This window comes from Rhinolophus sinicus, chromosome 9 (genome assembly GCF_057876585.1).
Source record: "Rhinolophus sinicus isolate RSI-liver-muscle chromosome 9, RSI-T2T, whole genome shotgun sequence".
NCBI lineage: Eukaryota > Metazoa > Chordata > Mammalia > Chiroptera > Rhinolophidae > Rhinolophus > Rhinolophus sinicus.
This window is the reverse complement of record NC_142509.1, coordinates 8,215,992-8,236,617: the sequence shown is the minus strand read 5'-3', so window position 1 is coordinate 8,236,617 and position 20,626 is coordinate 8,215,992. Positions and strand designations below refer to the sequence as shown.

Sequence of the window (20,626 nt, the reverse complement as noted above, 5' to 3'; positions counted from 1 at the left end):
AGCAATCATCGGCGCCATTTATCACATTCACAAAATCTCATGCCCTTTCCTCAAAGGAGGTTCTCTCCCACCGCTAGGTTCTTATTCAAGACTAATCAAGTTGGTTATATGGATTCTTGCTCATGACAAATTAGAAGGAAATAATCAGAAGAAATGTGGCTGCTAAAAGGCAGGTACACTGATTTTAGGAAGAACTGTCAATTAATAGTCTGATTGAAGAGACGGAAGGAAAAAGAGAGGAACTATAAAAAAAAAACAGACACAAAGAATTTAAATAGTATTTTAGGGCCACATTCCTAGTTATCCCATTCCCCAAATGCTGAAATAGGAACAGTTAATATGTATGATGTTGGTGTTACATTATAAAGATGAGGCTAAATGGCATTCACCATATTCAAGGAAACAGAGGACAAAGTAATAACATTTTTTTAAATATTATACATCAACTAAAAATGACTCAAATCAATGCATAAAGGAGTCAGCTTCAGTTACTTAGAAAGTTCACTTTTGTGAAATAACTCATTCACTTGCTCCCTGAGGTTTTGCTGTATATGACTAAGTTGTAGGAGCAACTCACTCACAGGAGAATAGCTGTCCTTTTAAAATCTCCACGGAGAGGAAACAGAAGACTTTATTAGTTTCCCCAAACATCTGGCCTTTCCAAATACGTCATTGGAAATGGGGCCAGGTGTGTAAGCATTGCAGTGGATTACTATGGCAACGTAAGAGAGAAAGACAATCCTCTTTAGAATACAATAGAATGTCTCTTCTGCCACACCCATATTTGCAACTTTGTTTTTACGTGATTCATATTTTTACATTCATGAGTCTCCCAAAGAGTGCTGGTCCAGTGTCCCTTCTTCTGTCCTTCAGTAAGGGAAGAGAAAATCATTCTTTGAACCCACCTGTTTCACAATTGTACTCCAGACTCACTGGCTACTTGCCAGACCACTTCACCTGCCTGTTTTGGGACTTACCCACTCTTTTCAGTGGAAAATTCTTAGAGGCAGTGGCCTGTGATTCCATCATTTCCCTAGTTCCTAAGCTGTAGGTCACTCAATGCAGATTTCTATGTGTGTAAAGGCTATTTAACAAGTGTCATGACCTCTAGAAAATCCATATAAATATATACTTAAAAAAAAACCACATTATCTGCTACTGAAAATAAATGAAACAAAACTTTTTATATCTAAAGCTAAAGAATAAATATAATCAAGTACTCAGTGGTTTGCATGTCAATCGCAAAATCCCTGAATGTGTGTTTACATAGCACTTTTCTTTGAGATGCTCACAATACTTTATAATCATGATCCTGTAAAAAGCTCCCGCTTTCTTCAGAAGTGAGGCAGAAGTCATATGAGAAAGCCTAATTCTGGAAATCCTGGCACATTTGTCAACACTGCAAAGGGAACTGGAGGTCAGGAGGTCTCCAGCTGTATAATCAGGACGGACATCAGAAATGCTGGGGCGTCTTCAGATTCATATCTGGAATCTGAGTGAGTTTTTTTCAAAACTTTCATTCTATTTTCATAAGAAGGACTTGTTTTTAGTTTGTTTGCGAAAAAACAAAGCTACATCAAAGGGGCTTTCAGGAAAGCGGTAATGATGGGAATATTTACACCATGGAAACTGGCAAACGCTGCCAGAGCCCCCCTTCCTTTCTTCCCCTCAGCCTCAATCAGTTTTAAACACTTACAGGGCACCATGACCTAAAACCCTTCCTTTTCCAACTACCTATCATTGCAGGTATAGATCATATTTTTATATTTTGAGCTTTATTTTCCCCTTTATTACGCCTATTTACCTTTCTTTATTTCAGCAATTACGCATAGTCTCTGATTCATAAAATCTTACCATTAACCCTGAATAGCCAAAGCAATCCTAAGAAAAAAGACCAATGCTGGAGGTATCACACTTCCTGACTTTAGCTTGTACTACAGGGCAACAATAATCAAAACAGCATGGTATTGGCAGAAAAACAGACACACAGACCAATCGAATAGAATTGAGAACCCAGAAATAAACCCACATAAATGTGGACAGATAATTTTTTGACAACGAAGCCAAAAACATACAAGCCAGAAAAGACAGCCTCTTCAATAAATGGTGCTGGGAGAATTGGATAGCCACGTGCAAAAGAATGAAACTAGTCTGTTATGTGTCACCATGTACCATAATTAACTTAAAATGGATCAAAGACCTAAACATAAGACCTGAAGCAATAAACTGCATAGAAGAAAACATAGATACTAAACTTATGGACCTTGGGTTCAAAGAGCATTTTATGAATTTGACTCCAAAGGCAAGGGAAGTAAAAGTTAAAATAAATCAATGGGACTATATGAAACTTAAAAGCTTCCGCACAGCAAAAGAAACCATGGACAAAATAAAGAGGCAACCAACTGAATGGGAGAAGATTTTTTGCAAACAATGCCTCTGATAAGGATCTAATATCCAAAATATATAAAGAACTCATACAACTCAACAACAAAAAAAACAAACAATCCAATTAAAAAATGGGCAGAGGAACTGAAGAGACATTTCTCCAAAGAGAACATACAAACGGCCAATAGACAATATGAATAAATGTTCAACATAACTAATTATCACAGAAATACAATTAAAAACCACAATGAGATATCACCTCATACCAATTAGAATGGCTATCATCAAGACAAACAGTAACAAGTGTTGGAGAGGCTGTGGAGAAAAAGGAACCCTCATACACTGTTGGTGGGAATGCAGATTGGTGCAGCCGCTATGGAAGGCAGTGTGGAGATTCCTCAAAAAATTATGAATAGAATTACCATATGACCCAGCAATCCCTCTCCTGGGTATCTACCCAAAAATCTGAAAACATTTATCCATAAAGACACGTGTGCTCCAATGTTCATTGCAGCTTTATTTACGATGGCCAAGACATGGAAACAACCAAAATGTCCCTCGATAGATGAATGGATAAAGAAGTTGTGGTATATATACACAATGGAATACTATTCTGCCACAGAAAAGGTGAAATAGCACCATTTGCAACAATGTGGATGGATCTTGAGATTATAATGCTAAGCAAAATAAGTGAGACAGAAAATGTAGAGAACCTTATGATTTCACTGTTATGTAGTATATAAAACTGAAAACAACAAAAGAAGACAAACAAATGAAGAAACAAAAACTCATAGACATAGACAATAATTCAGTGGTTACCAGAGGTTACCGGAGGAAGGGGTGGGAGATGAGGGTAAGGGGGATCGAATATATGGTGATGGAAGGAGAACTGACTCTGGGTAGTGAACACACAATGGGATTTATAGATGATGTAATACAGAATTGTATACATGAAATCTATGTAACTTTACTAACAATTGTCACCCCAATAAACTTTAATTTTAAAAAAAAGCTTAGCATTATGATACCCTACTGTGATAATGGATTTATTAACTCAGTGGTTTTTACATTTTTTCTATTATTTCTAGGGATTGGTGGCATGTGCTTGGTTTACTTTTCTTTAAACCATACACTTCACCGTTATTCTTTATATTTAATAATCTGCTCATTAAAATACCATTTTTTAAGTAAATGGTTGTTTCTTCATTTCTTTTATATAGAGCCCAGATTTAAACAACAGATTTCAAATATTGCATTAGCATTTTGGGAACATAGCTGTCCAGTGTAGCTAAGTTCGCTAATGTGATCCCATTGGAATTTCAAAAGAAAATGTCATTGCAACTTTTATTTCTTATTCTTGCATGCTGGACTAACCAGTAAATTGTTCTAAAAATGCTGTTTGATGTTCAAGTTTTATTAGCTGCTCTTCTAAACCTTTAAAACAACTTACCAAAGCCTCCTCAACTCCAAGTGAGAAGAAGTAGCCTTCTAAAAATAAATACTGGTAGTCACTCCCAGATGCAGCTTATAAAACTTGGGAAACAATGCTTTGAGTTTAAATGTTTAAATGTCGTTGGGGTGGTGGTGGTGAGACAATAGGATAAATGAAAAACAGCAAAGCGACAAACAGGGCTATGAAAAAACAAAAGGCAAGAAAAGTAGAGCACAGCCTGGGAGATTTAAAGAGGAAAGGGATCATTTAAATTTAGGGTATCCTGAGCTTTTATTCAGGCTGAATTGCAACTGTTACAGTCTATGAAAGGTGGGGAATATGGACTAATCTCTTATTTAAAAAGGGAAATCTTACCAATGTAGCATTATAACAAAGTGTTCAAAACACACGATGTCAAAATGCTTTTCAACAGATTTCTAGACTTAGAAAACTATATATTTAGAATTAAATAAACTCATTCTGGGATCTTAAGCATTTATAAAGACATTTGACTTTACCAAATACGTACAAATTGGTCTGAAGGTTAGACACATTTTTGTATATAATGTAAATGCAAATTCTCCCTGACTTTAAGCAAAATTCCCATGTGGTTTATGAAACACGCACTATTTCTGTGCTTATATTAAAGTTGAGCTTTGTGATGTCCCTTATGCATGCTTTAATATTCGTATTCATACTACTTTATAATATTGACATTTGGGTTTCAGTATATGAGGTCTTTATACAAAGAATACTTGGTAGCTTTATTAACCTTTTCTTCTCCTATAACGAGGGAAGGGCTGAAATATGTATTCTCGATTTACATGGAGGAAATGAAATAGTGAACATTTACATGAGGCTCCCAGCAGTGAATGCACTTTCTCATTGGTAGGTACTATTAATATAATTTTTTTTAAATTTTATTTTATTAAATTTATTGGGGTGACAATTGTTAGTAAAATTACATAGATTTCAGGTGTACAATTCTGTATTACATCATCTATAAATCCCATTGTGTGTTCACCACCCAGAGTCAGTTCTCCTTCCATCACCATATATTCGATCCCCCTTACCCTCATCTCCCACCCCCACCCCCAATTTTTGTTCCAAATTAGGGGGGAAATTTCAGTCTTTATTTGAAACATATCCATATTTATATTTTCCAAATTTCATTGAGATTTAATTAACATACAAAAATGTACCTATTTTTATTGTTTGATTAGTTTTGCTTATTTAAATACCAACATTACCACCACCCCACTCAAGATATAAAACATTTCCATCATCCCCTAAAATTTCCTTGTGTCCCTTTGCAGTCAATTTTCCAAAAACCTACCCTAGGTAACCACTGACTTGACTGCAGTAGTCATTATAGTTTTCTGTGTTCTAGGATTTCATAAAAGTTAAATCAGACTTGTTTTGTTTTGTTTCGTTTTGTTTGTTTGTTTGCATCTCACTTCTTTTGCTCCACATAGTGTTTTTGAGATCCAACCATCCATGTTATCAATGGCTTGTTCCTTTTAATTGCTAAGAAGTCATCTATAAGAATATATAAAAATGTATTTATCTATTGACCGTGTTTTAGGTTATATCTAGTTTGAGGCTATTGTAAATGAAGTTGCTATATTTGTGTACAATGCATATTTGTGAACTTTTGTTTTCATTTATGCTTATTAAAAACCTAGGTTTGGAATTGCTGAGTCATATGCTAAGTGTATATTTAACTTTATCATGAAGTGCCAAACTTTTTTTCTATAGGGTTTATACCATGTTGCAATCTTAGAGTTAATTTATGAGTTTCAGTTGCTCCATACCCTCATCAACACTTGATATTGCAGTCTTTTTTTGTCAGTCTAACAGTTGTATAGAGGTATCTCATTAGAGTTTGATTTTCATTTATGTCATAAATACGCTGAATATGTTTTCATGTGCTTATTTTCCATTCACATATCTTCTTTTGTAAATTGTACAAATATTTTCTTCATTTCAAGGGGGGGTTGTTAAAAATTATGTTGTAAGAATCCTTAATGTAGTCCAAGTGTAAATTATTTGTCAGATATAAGTATAGCAAATGTCTTCTCCCAATCTGTGGCTGTCTTTTCATTTATTCTTTTTTGCTTACTTTATTTATTTTATCTTTATTAAATTTATTGCGATGACTTTGGTTAGTAAAATTATACAGGGTTCAAGTGTACAATTCTATAATCTATATTTTGCATTTTGTGTTCACCAGCCAGAGTCAATTCTCCTTCCATCACCATATACTTGACCCCTTTACCCTCTTCTACCATTTCCCCACCCTTTGGTAGTCATTAAACTGTTGTCTGTGCCTATGAGTTTTTGTTTCTTTGCTTGTCTTATTTGCTTGTTGCTTTCAGTTTTATATGCCACATGTGAGTAAAATCATATGGTTCTCGACTTCTTCTGTCTGACTTCTTTAGCTTAGCATGATAATCTTAAGATCCATCTATATTGTTGCAAAAGGCAGTATTTCATCTTTTCTTACAGTTGAGTAATATACCTTTGTATATATGTACCACATCTTCTCTATCCAATCATCGAGAAAAGACATTTTGGATGTTTCCCTGTCTTGGCCACCATGAATAATGCTGCAATGAACATAGGTGAATATATATATTTACGGATGTTTTCAGATTTTTTGGGTAGATACCCAGAAGAGTGATTGCTGGGTCCTATGGTATTTCTATTCTTAAATTTTTGAGGAAATGCCATACTGTTTTTTCATAGTAGCTGTACCAATTTATATTCCCACCAGCAGTTTATGAGGGTTCCTTTTTCTCCTCAACCTCTCCAACACTTGCTATTACTCGTCTTGTTGATAATAACCATTCTAATAGGTGTGAGGTGGTTTTGATTTGCATTTCTCTAATAGCTAGTGAAGTTGAACACTTATTCTTAATGGTGTTTTTAATTTTGATGAAGCTTGTTATGGATTGAATTGCATCCCCCCCAAAGAAGATACCTTGAAGTTCTAACTCTCAGTGTCTCAGAACGTGGCCTTGTTTAGAAACAGGGTCTTTGGAGAGGTAATCAAGTTAAGATGAGGTCATTACTGTGGGCCCTCATCCACTCTGTTTGGTGCCCTTAGAAAAAGAAACAAATGATAGAGAGATGCACACAGGGAGAAGGCCATGTGAGGATGAGACAGAGGTGAGCGTGATACATCTACATGCCCCATCACACCACGGATTGCCAGCAAACCACCAGAAGCCAGAGAGAAGGCATGGAGCAGACGCTCCCTCCCAGCTCTCAGAAGGAACCACCCCTGCCTACACCTTCGTCATGGACATGTGGCCTCCTGGACTATGGAAAAATACATTGCTGCTGTTTAAGCCATGAACTTTGTGGTACTTTGTTATGGCAGCTGTAGAAAAAGAATACAAAGCCAAATTTATCCATTTTTTTCTGTCATACATAGAGCTTTCTGTCTATCTCAAGGTTACAAAGATTAATTTCTATGTTTCCTGTAGATCTACATTATTTTTACATCACATACAGGCATAGTCCACACATTTTCCTATTCACTGGGTTTCATGTTTGTATTTTCTAATGCCTGAGGCAGCACTAGTTTCTTGTATAATTTCTAGAATTAATCATAATTTCTAGTAACTGTAAATACCAGGGTGCCAAAAAAAATGTATACATGTGACTTGCATCCATCTTTTGTTATCGGTATATATTATTACAATTTTAATATAGTTTTCCTTTCTTAAAATGTGTATACATTTTTTTGGTATCCTCTGTATATCAAGTAACTCTGTGCCCATTGCTTCAAGTTCAACTTGGGGTAGGTTTTATTTCCAAGGGAATAAGACCCCATGTCCTTTTGCGCCCCTTCCTGTTAAGCTTGATATGATCACAGCAATTAGTGGGGCCCAGCATAGGCACACCGCCATGTCTATCATCCTTCTTCAACTCAAGATGAACTATTTATATACAAGTCAAACAGATGAGGCTTTGGGTAAATGTCCTCAGCACTGAACAAGGGGATCCTTTTTTCCCTGACTACATAATAACACCAACATTTTCAATGGATATTCTAGTGTTCAAGAACTCTACTATAAGAAAGGACAAACCACCAACGAACCCACACATCTCGACCTTGAGAAATTACTGTCTTAGTTGGGTATTATTTTCATGGCATCTCTGTTCTTCATAGTTGGGAAAACAGAAGTATACTAAGTTCATAAGAAGGACTGAAAAAACAATTCAGTAAAGTTTTTCTACACATCCTTTTTTAAGAATGCAATACTCAGTGACTGATGCACGTGGCTTTTGCTTACATTACAGTTATAATACAGCATTGTTTTCTGATTCCTGAGGTTCTGTTGTACATTAGAATCAAATTATCAATATGGTAACTCTAAAAACTTCCTGCAGGTAAACACCTTACCCTTGACAGACAGGTGTCTCCATGTTACAGTTGGCTCTGGTCTGCCAATAGCAAGACACAGCAGGGTCACGCTGCTTCCCTCATTCACAGTGATGTCTGAGGAGATATTCATGATCTGGGGAGGAACTGTAAAGAGACAGAGGAGAAAAGAAATACATGAGAAAGATTCTTTGCACTCAGAGGAGGTTTTAGCCTTTAAATACTCGTGTGGCATGTTTTTATGATGAGTATTTTCTCAATAATCATTTTCAGATTTCTTGAGTTGCCAAGGATGTGGCCAACATTTACAGTGCACTTATGTCTTATAGCAGGAGGCAGGTATGTGTGTTGTTTGGGAAGGAAACAAGGAACTGAAGGGAAGGGCATTAATGCTTGTTGTCTGAAAAGTCAAACCAAAAGGAAATTAGTTACAAAGTTTTCTAAGAGTTCCTATCTATCCACATGCTCATTCCTTCTAGTGGAATTGCTGGCTTAAGCAGATAGCCATGAGTAGCCCCCAGGTAAGCCCTTTTTTCCAATAAAGCCAACTACACAACGTTAGTTACCATTTCCTTAGCATTCCAGACCTGTTCAAATTCTTTGACCTTGCACGGATTATTCCATTCTGCAACTCTTTTCCTTCACATTTCCTTACCTGAAAATTCCTGGTAATGTTTTGAAACGTATCCTTTAAAACTCAGCAAAATTTTCCCTGACTTGCCCAGTCAGAGTTAGTTGCTACTCGTACTATAAGACTATATTATAAAACATAGTTTTAATGGCATCGTGTCCCAGTGGTTAATCACAGGGCTCTGGAAATCAACTCCTCACCTGCTGAATGATCTGGGGCAATGTTAGTGCCTTCACCTCTTCAAGCTTTGTTTTCCTCACCTGTGAAATACGGATGATAGTAGTAGCACAACTCATTGCGTTGTGAGGTTTAAATGAAACAATGGTTTAGTAGAGTGCCTGATACTAAGGAAGCACTCAATAAATGTTAGCTACTAAGATGACAGGTGTGATAAGGATGACAACAGCAACAATAGCATCTTTCACCAGAACTGCTGTTCTCTCGTGGTCCAAGTCCATGTCCATTTATCGTTAGTATTGCAAAGGCTGGAATGATCCATGGTCTTGCTGTCTACCTTGTCCTTTCTCCAGGTCTGATTCTTAACTCAATCCAAAACTGAGTACTGGAAAATACTTTGATTCCCTCTCAACTCTTATTTCCCATCACCATTGTCCTGGTTGAGTTTCCCACCCACTGGCACATGGACAATGGCAAGAGTCTGCCACTTGGAACTTTCCAACTGATCTCTTTCCAATTTTGGGTCCCTCTAACTTATACTCTCCATGTGGCCAGAAGGATCTTTTCAGGCAATAGTCGAATTAAACAGCTCCCTACTTACTAATTTAGCTCACCATAGCCCATCAATCTTAATACAGCCTTTCTTGTATAACCAGCCTAAACCCCTGCAGCCTAACCTCCACTGACAAGCCCCGTGTCCAGGCGCAGGCCTCACTAACACAGCACAATGCAGACACTGGACCCTACTCTCCCTAGAACATATCAAGGCATATGCACTTCTGCCGTTTTGCTTTTCCTTGTCTTCTCTTCATTTCCTACCTGTAAAAGTATGACTCATATTTCAAGGGCTATCAAAGGTCACCTCCCCTCTGTAGTTCTCCCTAACCTCTCTCCAAATCCTGAAAAGGGAATCACCCGTCTCTCCCACTGCATTTTGTTCAATCTTCCCTCTGGGAAGGGACTGAGCATGTTGTATCACAGCTGATTGTTTTATGCCTGTCTCTTTCCCTAGACAGTGAGGTGCGTCAGGATAAGGTTGGAAGCACACGCATACCTATTTCCTCAGTGTCTGGCACGAGGCTGACAAGGATACATGCTTAATTCTTCTTGGAAAGAAAGATCCAAAGAACAGATTGAACAAATCCAAAAAACCTTTCTTCTCAACTTTCTTTCAGATTCTCAAAATAAAAGGAAGGACAACACAGTGAGGGGGCTCGAAGCTTACAGTTATGCTGATTTATTCAAGCTGCCAGTTTAATTATGAATTATTAATTACCATACAGGTAGAGTGCTAGTAAATTCCAAACCACCCTGAGTCAGTGGCAAAGAAGAATTATGGCTGATGCTTGATTCAGACGACTATGCAGCCTGGAGTTTTATGCTGCCGAGACTTTAGAGGTAAAGTCTTTTCAAGGAGAAGCCATAAGTAACATGTAGAACATTTGAGTTCTTAAGGGAATCCACATTAGCAAATAAATAAAAATTACCTAGCTTATAAATCTGCCACATTTTGGATTGTTTCTGCATTAGAATTTGCCCGGAAATTTCATTGCACATATTTTACCCAAATACATAGTGGGAGAAAAATAGTGTACATTCTAACTACACTGTATTCTCTAGAGAAAACTGTACTACTTGTTTTTCAGTATATTCTAGCTTGTTAAAAAAATAATTCTGAGCTTAGAAATGTCAATACTTTTTTCATTTTTATAAAGCAACAACTTCACTGCACCTTCCAAAATATTCTCAGAATTATGTCTGCTTTAGCTGGATGTATTAGGCCTTCTGAAGTTCCATTTCTCTAGACCCCACTCTTCCTGGTGGTAAGGTAGGCACAGATGAGGAGGGGAGAGGGAAGGGGCAGTGGGTGTAGTGGGGTTAGTGAATGCTGATTTAGTACATCTGAGCTATGATGCCCAGGAAGAGATCCCTCAATACGCCCCTCCCCCCTCCATTTCAGAGCCATCAGTTCCAATATGTTATGTTTCATCTGATATTTTGAAAGGTCCTGGATTAAGAGATATTTGTAAAATCCCAAGGATATTTAGCACAATTTCCTCATTCCCTGGGTGCTGGGTCAATGTTGTGCATTAGAAGGGAGCTTCCTGGAGTGGAATTGTGAAAGCTAATCCAAACCTCCCCAGCAAGCCCAGGCAGTGCTTTCTGTCATCCTCTGCAAATCTAGTGTTCTCTGTTGTTTCTCAAAGGAGGAAAGACAAAGTGGGTGTGTAGCCAGTATAAAAGAAAGTGAAATAAAAGAATTGGGAGCAAGGAGCTTTCTTTCTGTTCTCAATTATGATATTGTTATGATTAATAAGTAATATGTAAATAATATGTATTACTTGTCAATATGTAACTTGATTGTTTCCAAATTACTTACATATGCATCATCTCATAGTTTCCTCATGAATTACGAGATAAACAGAACAAATATTCCCACTATTAAAAATGAAGAAACTGAGGCATGGGGAGAATTAAGTAAATTGCTCAAAATTCCACGGTTAGTTAAATGGCAGAATTCTTTCCATTATATTGTGCTGCCTCTTCATTTAACCTCATATCAATACCCCAAACACAATATTTATACCCGCACATTGTGGTTCCTCAGCTTGGAATGTCTGCCCAGTGCATCTCCCCTCACAGCACTTTCCAAAATGAGCAAACCACCTAATTCCAATCCGCTTCCCAACATAACGCATGCCGCTGCGGCAGGGGTCCATCTCAGTCATCCTGTTTCTCCAGGGCCATGCGTGTGGCAAACATGGCTTCCCAAGGGAGGTGCTCGATACCTTTAGTTGAATTATTAAATCTCAATTGAATTTGGCGATAATGATCCTCCCCTTGTTTCCAGGATCACATTTTGAAGAAAGGAGCACTTGGAAATGACTTTAAATGCCTCTGCATATTTTGACAGGAAAACTTTGTTCAATCTGCATACACTTATCCACAGCAAACAAACAAAGGTATGTACAGTGTTTATGAATATACAGATTAACAAAAAAAAATATAACAATCACACCCGAAATGCCAAAATTACTGAAATAACTCAATTAAAGGATTACACATAGCACAGTGGATTTCCAGTCACTTCTGCAGACACTAGAGCCCCCTAGCCTGCTGGTAGTACGTGCACCTGGGTATCTTTTCATTGACAGTGGGGGATTAACACGGGCTTCCACATGGCTGTGCAGATCACTCAGTGCCCAACTGCAGCTACTTCAACTCGGTGTTTTACAAGGACGGAGAGACAGATAGACATGTGAGTATAGACATGAACATATGTGGATAGAATATTGTCTGTCTCCCTGTACACATGCATACACATACAGAAAGTGAGACAGACATATTTTATCAGATTTCAATCAAGTATTTTGAGGAAGAGACAGATTTCCAAAGGTATCTTTGGGCTCTGGGTTACCACGAGGTATTTACAAATTCTCTCTTTGCCCTCGCTATCACCAGTTAATCTTAAACGTCTCAATATGTCTTGAACCTGTCCCCCTTCCTCTCCAATGTCTCTGTCTTCGGCTTAGTTGAGAAGCATATTTTCTCTTGCTTGGAGTATAATGAAAGTCTCTTCATTTCGCAATCTGCCGCCATTTTATCATCTAAATCCCATGCACCTACCACCACTACCTCTTCAATATCTTGCTTCTGCCTAACACTCCCCAACATCTGCCCTTTGCTGAGACTGTAAAGTCAAAATTTCTTAGCAGGATTTACAAAACCATTCATAGTCTGACCATAGCCTAGCTGTTTGCCCCTCCTCTAACAAGTAGCCCCACATATGTCTCTGGGGCTACATTATGCTGTCATCTCTGTGCCTTTTCACTTACAATTCCTTCTTCTTGGAAAACACTTTCCCATTTCGGTGCCATATGAACTGTTCATCCTTTACCACTCAACTCAATATGAGCTCCTTTATGATGCCTTAGATCCTGTCTCTTCTGTTTCCAAAGCATTCTTGCTTATGTCTTCATCATCCCATTTGTTTGCCACTGGTCTATTCCATGGAAAGGCTCTGCTGCATTTATCGTGGTATTCCTACCACACAAAACAAAGCCTGACAAGTGGTAACATCCTTTCCGCTCTCTAAATGTAATGTATGGATGCGTGGGTTTTTTAATTGGGTACCTCATAATTTGTCAAATGTTTTTCATCCTGAAAATTAGACATTTGCCCTTTCCTCTTCTGAAATACTCTCCACCCTATTTTACTTAGATAATTTTTTTCCCTGGTCTTGATTTTAGTGTTTCTTCATCAGAGAAGTCTTTGCTAATGACCCCAGTCCTCCCTTCCCCCATCCAGTTCAGGTCTTCTTATTAAAATCTCTCAGCATTTAAGTTTTCATCAATAATACATAGTTTTATGTTTTTGTATTCATTAGTTATTTGTTTAGTGTCTCTCTGGTCCTAAAATGTATGCTTTATCAACCACTATATTCCCAATACTTGGAACTATGCTTGATACATAATACATGCTTAATAAAATGTATTGAATGAAAAAACGCCTACTATGTACACTGTGTTATACATGTTATTGTATGATTATTTTTACTTAAAGGTGACAATTAAGGGTGATGATTGTTAGTAAAGTTACATAGATTTCAGGTGTACAATTCTGTATTACATCATCTATATATCACACTGCATGTTCACCACACAGTTCTCTTTCCATCACCATATATTTGATCCCTTTTATCCTCATCTACCATCCCCCTCCCTCCTTATTCTCTGGTGACCACTAAACTATTGTCTATGTCTATGAGTTTTTGTTTCTTCATTTATTTGTCTTGTTCTTTTGTTGCTTTCAGTTTTATATAGCACATATAAGTGAAATCATACAGTTCTCGACTTTTTCTGTCTGACTTATTTTGTTTAGTATAATAATCTCAAGATCCATCCATGTTGTCGCAAATGGCACTATTTCATCTTTTCTTATGGCAGAATAGTATTCCGTTGTGTATATGTACCACAACTTCTTTATTCATTCATCTATTGAAGGCCGCTTTGGTTGTTTCCATGTCTTGGCTACCGTAAATAAAGTTACAATGAACATCAGAGCACATATATCTTAATGGATAAATGTTTTCAGATTTTTTGGGTAGATACCCAGGAGAGGGATTGGTGGGTCATATGGTAATTCTATTCGTAATTTTTTGAGGAACCTCCACACTGCCTTCCATAGCGGCTGCACCAGTCTGCATTCCCACCAACAGTGTATGAGGGTTCCTTTTTCTCCACAGCCTCTCCAACACTTGGTATTATTTGCCTTATTGATGATAGCCATTCTAACTGGTGTGAGGGGATATATTATTGTGGTTTTTATTTGCATTTCTCTGATGACTAGTGATGTTGAGCATTTTTTCACGTCTATTGTCCATTTGTGTGTCCTCTATGGAGAAATGTCTATTCAGGTACTCTGCCCATTTTTTAATTGGGTTGTTTGTTTTTCTTGTTGTTGTTGAGGAGTTGTATGAGTTCCTTGTATATTTTGGTTATTAGCCCCTTATCAGAGGTATTGTTTGCAAAAATCTTCTACCATTTGTTTGGTTGTTTCTTTATTTTGTCAATAGTTTCTTTAGCTGTGCAGAAGCTTTTAAGTTTCATATAGTCCCATTCATTTATTTTACCTTTTACTTCCATTGCCTTTGGAGTCAAATTCATGAAATGCTCTTTGAACCCAAGGTCCATAAGTTTAGTACCTATGTTTTCTTCTATGCAGTTTATTGTTTCAGGTCTTATGTTTAGATCTTTGATCCATTTTGAATTAATTTTGGTACATGGTGACAGATAGCAGTCTAGTTTCATTCTTTTGCACGTGACTATCCAATTCTCCCAGCACCATTTATTGAAGAGGCTGTCTTTTCTCCATCGTATGTTTCTGGCTTCTTTGTTGAAAATTATCTGTCCATATTTATGTGGGTTTATCTGGGTTCTCAAATCCATTCCATTGGTCTGTGTGTCTGTTTTCTGCCAATGCCATGCTGTTTTGATTATTGTTGCCCTGTAGTACAAGCTGAAGTCAGGGAGCGTGATACTTCCAGCACTGCTCTTTTTTCTTAGGATTGCTTTGGCTATTCGGGGTCTTTTGTGGTTCCATACAAATTTGATGATTTTTTGTTCTATTTCTTTTAAAACTGCCATTGAGATTTTGATGGGGATTTCATTAAATCTGTATATTACTTTGGGTAATACAGCCATTTCAACTATGTTGATTCTTCCAATCATTGAACACAGAATGTCTTTCCATTTCTTTGTGTCTTCTTCAATTTCTTTTAAAAATGTCTTATACAAACAAATGAGAAACAGAAACTCATAGACACAGACAATAGTTTAGTGGTTACCAGAGGGTAAGGGGGGTGGCGGTGGGAGATGAAGGTAAGGGGGATCAAATATATGGTGATGGAAGGAGAACTGACTCTGGGTGATGAACACACAATGGGATTTATAGATGATGTAATACAGAATTGTACACCTGAAATCTATGTAATTTTACTAACAATTGTCACCCCAATAAATTTAATAAAAAAAACCAAACAAACAAAAAAGAAAATGTCTTATAAATTTCAGTGTATAGATCTTTCACATCTTTGGTTAAGTTTATTCCTAGGTATTTTATCCTTTGTGTTGTTGCAATTGCAAAAGGAATTTTTTTTCTTTTATTATTTTTGTTATTAGTTTTTCTGAGATGTCATTGTTAGTATAGAGGAATGCAATGGACTTTTGTAGGTTGATTTTGTAGCCGGCAAATTTTACTGTATTCATTTATTATTTCTAATAGCTTTTATGTGCAGTGTTTAGGGTTCTCTATACATAGCATCATGTCATCTGCAAAAAGTGACAATTTAACTTCTTCATACCCAATTTGGATGCCTTTTATTTCTTTCTCTTGCCTCATTGCTCTGGCTAGGACTTCCAATACTATGTTGAACAACTGAGGTGATAGGGGACAGCCTTGTCGTGTTCCTGAATGGAGCAAAGGGCTTCAGTTTTTCACCGTTAATCATGATAGTAGCTGAGTGTTTGTCACATACAGCCTTTATCATGTTAAGTCCCATTTTATTACGTGTTTTAATCATAAATATATGTCATATCTTGTCAAATGTTTTTTCTGCATCAATTGATATAATCATATGATTTTTGTCCTTTATTTTGGTTATGTGGTGTATCACATTGATCAATTTGCATATGTTGAACCATCCTTGTGCCCCTGAAATGAACCCCATTTGGTCGATTTGCTAGAATTTTATTTAGGATTTTTGCCTCTATATTCATGTGAGATATTGGTCTGTAATTTTCGGATGACTGATTCCAATTCCTTGTGATTTAGCCTAGGAAGGCTATATGCTTCTAAGAACATGTCCATTTCTTCTAGGTTATTGAATTTGGTGGCATATAGTCCTTTATAGTATTCTTGGATGATCCTTTGTATTTCTGTGGCATCCATGATAACTTCCCCTCTTTCATTTCTGATTTTTTTTGTGTGTGTCTTTTCTCTTTTTATCTTAGTGAGTCTAGCCCAAGGTTTATCAATTTTATTAATATTTTCAAAGAGCCAGATCTTTGTCAGTTTAATTTTTTCTATTGTCTTTTTGTTCTCTATTTCATTTCGTTCTGCTCTGATTTTTATTTTCTTCCTTCTACTGACTTTGGGTTTCATTTGTTCTTCTTTTTCTAGTTCTTTAAGGTGTGACATGAGGTTGTTTATTTGGGATTTTTCTTGTTTCTTGAGATAGGCGTGTAATGATATAAATTTCCCTCTTAAAACTGCTTTCGCTGCATCCCAAAAATTTTGGTAGGGTGTACTTCCATTCCCATTTGTTTCTATGTATCTTTTGATCTCTTCTCTTATTTCTTCTTTGACTCAGTTTTATTTAAAAGTATGTTGTGGTTTTTCCTGCTTTCTTTTTGCAGTTGATATCTAATTTCAAAGCCTTGTGATCAGAGAATATGCTTGGTATGATTTCAATATTCTTAAATTTGCTGAGGCTAGTTTTATGTCCAATATGTGGTCTATCTTTGTGAATATTCCATGTACACTAGAAAAGAATGTATAGTCTGCTGGTCTAGGATGAAGTGCTCTATAAATGTCAATTATGTCCATTTCATCTAATGTGTCATTTAGGGCTGCTATTTCATTATTTATTTTCTGTTTGGATGATCTATCCATAGCTGTCAATGATGTATTTAAGTCCCCTAGTATAATTGTGTTTTGGTAAATTTCTCCCTTTAGTTATGTTAGTAGTTGCTTGGTATATTTCAGTGCTCCCTGATTGGGGGCATAAATATTGATGACTGTTATGTCTTCTTGTTGTACAGTCCCCTTTATCATTATGAAATGTCCATCTTTGTCTCTTGTTACCTTTTTTATCCTGAAGTCTGTTCCATCTGATATCAGTATGAATACACCTGCTTATCTCTGGATACCATTTGCTTGGAGTGTCAATTTTCATGCTTTCACTTTGAGTCTATGCTTGTCCTTGTAGTTGAGATGTGTCTCTTGGAGATAGCATATGGTTGGGTTTAGTTTTTTGATCTAATCTGCTACTCTGTGACTTTTTATTGGTGAGTTCAGTCCATTTGCATTTAGGGTGATTATTGATATATGAGGATTTCCTATCATTCTGTCTTTAGTTTTCTGGTAAGACTGTGTCTCCATTGTTTCTTTGCCTTTTTGTTGTTGTTTATTATTTCTGTGTGGTGGTATTCTATATGTTTCCCTATGTTTCTTCTTTTATTACAGTATATATTTCAGTTCTGGATTTTTTTTGAGTGGTTACCAGTAAGTTTATATAAAAGTAAGTTTCATATTTAGAGTATTCCATTTTCTTCAGTACGCTTACTTTCTCCACTCTGTTATGCCGGTTTAGACCTTTACTCCCCCTTTTATGTTTTTGTTGTCACCAATAATCCCTATTTATGTTGTGAGTTTACTCCTACACTGCAGTAGCAAGTTGTCTGTTTTCCTCTTTTTCTTTAAGTGTTATGTTTAAGTGTACAGTGTTTCATTTGGTGTAGGGGTGACCATTCCCTGCTTCTGCCTGTCTGTTTGTAATACTACTCATGGTTTTGTATTCTTTTGCTTCTTTGTTTCAGGTCGAATAACCTCCTTTGGTATTTCTTGTAGTGCAGGCCGTATATTAGAATATCCCCTCAGCTTCCGTATGTCTGGAAAGGTCTTTATCCCTCTTCATATCTAAAGGATATCTTTGCTGAATATATTATTCTTGGCTCATAATTTCTCTCTTTCCTTAGTTTGAATATTTGAGTTACTCCCTCCTGGCTTGTAGCGTTTCTGCTGAAAAATCTGATGATAACCTAATGGGCTTTGCTTTATAAGTCACCGTCTTCTTTTCCCTGGCTGCCTTGAATATTATTTCTTTGTAGTTAGTTTTTGACAACTTCAATACAATGTCCTTTGGAGGAGGCCTGTTGGGGTTCAGGTAATTAGGTGTTCTATTTGCTTCTTGGATACGTGAATCCAGTTCTTCCCACAAGTTTGGGAAGTTCTCTTTGACTGTTTACTTGAATATACTCTCTATTCCCTTCTCCCTTTTTTTTTTTCCTTCTGGTATATTCATTATTCTTATATTACTCTTTATGATGAAGTCAGAAAGTTCTTTTAGAATTATTTCATTTCTTTTAACTCTCAAGTCTCTCTCTTATTCAGTCTGTGTCATTTCAGATTTCTATCTTTGATGTCACTGATTCTTTCCTCCATCTGGTCAGCTATATTACATAAACTGGTTATTTCATTCTTCATTTATCTTACTGAGTTTTTAATCTCCAGAAATTCTATTTGGTTCTTTTTTAAAATTTCAATCTCTTTGGTAAAATGTTCGTTTTGTTCTTTGATTGTGTATCTGAGTTCATTAAACTGCCTGTGTTTTCTTGCATCTCGTTGAGTTTTTTTCAGAACTGCCATCTTGAATTCTCTGTCATTTAAGTCACATATTTCCATATCTTTAAGTTCCGTTTCTGGAGACTTTTCACTTTCTTTCTGAGCTGTCTTGTTGCCTTGGTTATTCATGGCAATTAGATAATTATTATTTCTCTTCCTAGACATCTATAAGAGTGAGTTTTGCAACATGTTGGTAGCAAGTGGTCTTTACTTTGCTTTCCAGTAGGTGTGGTGGAATGCTTCTTTTTCCAACTGCAGCCTTTAATTCTCTCCCACATTGTAGTGTTATATTTTCTCTGTACTGTTCCTTCTCACACAATGGGGGATGGAGAATTCCCTGGAAGATGGGCTTCTCCTCTGTGAGCAAGTTGCCTGGGTCTCAGGGTACCACCTCCGTTGGGGGATGTGGAAATTTCCTGAAGTTCTAAAACTCTTCCTGCACCAGATTCAGGGCCTATGTGTTGCAGCAGCTCTGTTTACCCTTTTCGATTATTTCAGTTATGCGTCTCTTAGTCTTGGTTCTCTGCTGCACAGGGAGTCTTTTGTGGAATTATAGTTGTTCAAATTATTGTAAATTCCAAGGGAGATTTCAAGATGCTCACCTCACACCACCATTTTTATGATGTCATCGATTGTTATTGTATAATTTTGAGGGCACAAACCAGAGTTAGAAAAGGTTTTCCTAAAGGTGAAACATTTCTTTGGGCGAAGATAATTGGGCATTGACATGTATGATTCTTGACATATTAGCACCACCTACATAAATTTGCTATGACATGGTTGAAACACCACATGACAGACCATGTACCATAGCTTAGGTTCTGTAGTCCAATGGTCGCTATAACCTTGGATAATTTTTACTCAGCCCTTCTGATCCCCTAGTCCTTCATCTGTACAATGGAGACAACAAAACATATCGCTCTAGGTTGTTGTAACAATTAAGTGGAATTATACACAGCACACTAGTACAGGACCTATAAATAAGTAAGTACTTAATAAATGTTAGTTGCTATTATTCATTTTTATATACTCATTATTGATATTATTTGTGTTATTTAGAATCAGCTAAATAGCTTCATCTGTGTATAATGCTCATTTTCAAAGTCCCATTTCCTTCAACTTTAAGACAGGACTTATAGATGAAGCCCACCTTGGAAAGCTAAAGAGATTTATGCTTCCAGAGTAAAAAGTAAATATTTGATAAATAATTATGAATTACTTCTTCTTAAGCTGAACCATTGTGCCTAAGCAAATACATAGGACAAATCACACAAACGTTTGTATAAAGAAATTAGTTAGCTCTTTCTTATCTATTTTTAGGATATATTTTTAGGAGATATATATATATATATATCCTGTTTTTAGGAGGAACAGGGCACAGAACTTCAGTAGCATGCTCTGTTATTTTCAGCGCAATACTTCCACCATTTACAACTCTACTCTGTCATTGTCCAGTCACAGTATTTGACAATCATGTTTCAAGTGTTTTTTGTTTTTTTTAATTTTATTTAAGACTCAATGACACCATTAAAGAAAGAAAATAATCTTGTAATTTGGAGTATGGAGGATAACGTTTGTCAGTAGTCAAATTGTAATTTTTTCCAACTACTTTCAGTGTGATTTTTTTTTTAATTAAAGTTTATTGGGGTAAACATTGTTAGTAAAGTTACATAGATTTCAGGTGTACAACTATGTAATGCCTCAC

General features: G+C 36.5%; 1 protein-coding gene across 10 annotated transcripts in view; it reads right to left on the bottom strand.

Annotated features, from left to right (window-relative positions):
* Nucleotides 1-20,626, bottom strand: part of OPCML (opioid binding protein/cell adhesion molecule like) — a 1,344,396-nt gene that overhangs the window by 188,879 nt on the left and 1,134,891 nt on the right. For all 10 annotated transcript variants that reach the window (XM_088800813.1, XM_088800811.1, XM_088800804.1 and 7 more), the window contains one exon: nucleotides 8,232-8,357. In XM_088800813.1, coding sequence (XP_088656939.1) covers nucleotides 8,232-8,357 — 126 coding nt within the window. The remainder of the gene's footprint in view (nucleotides 1-8,231; nucleotides 8,358-20,626) is intronic.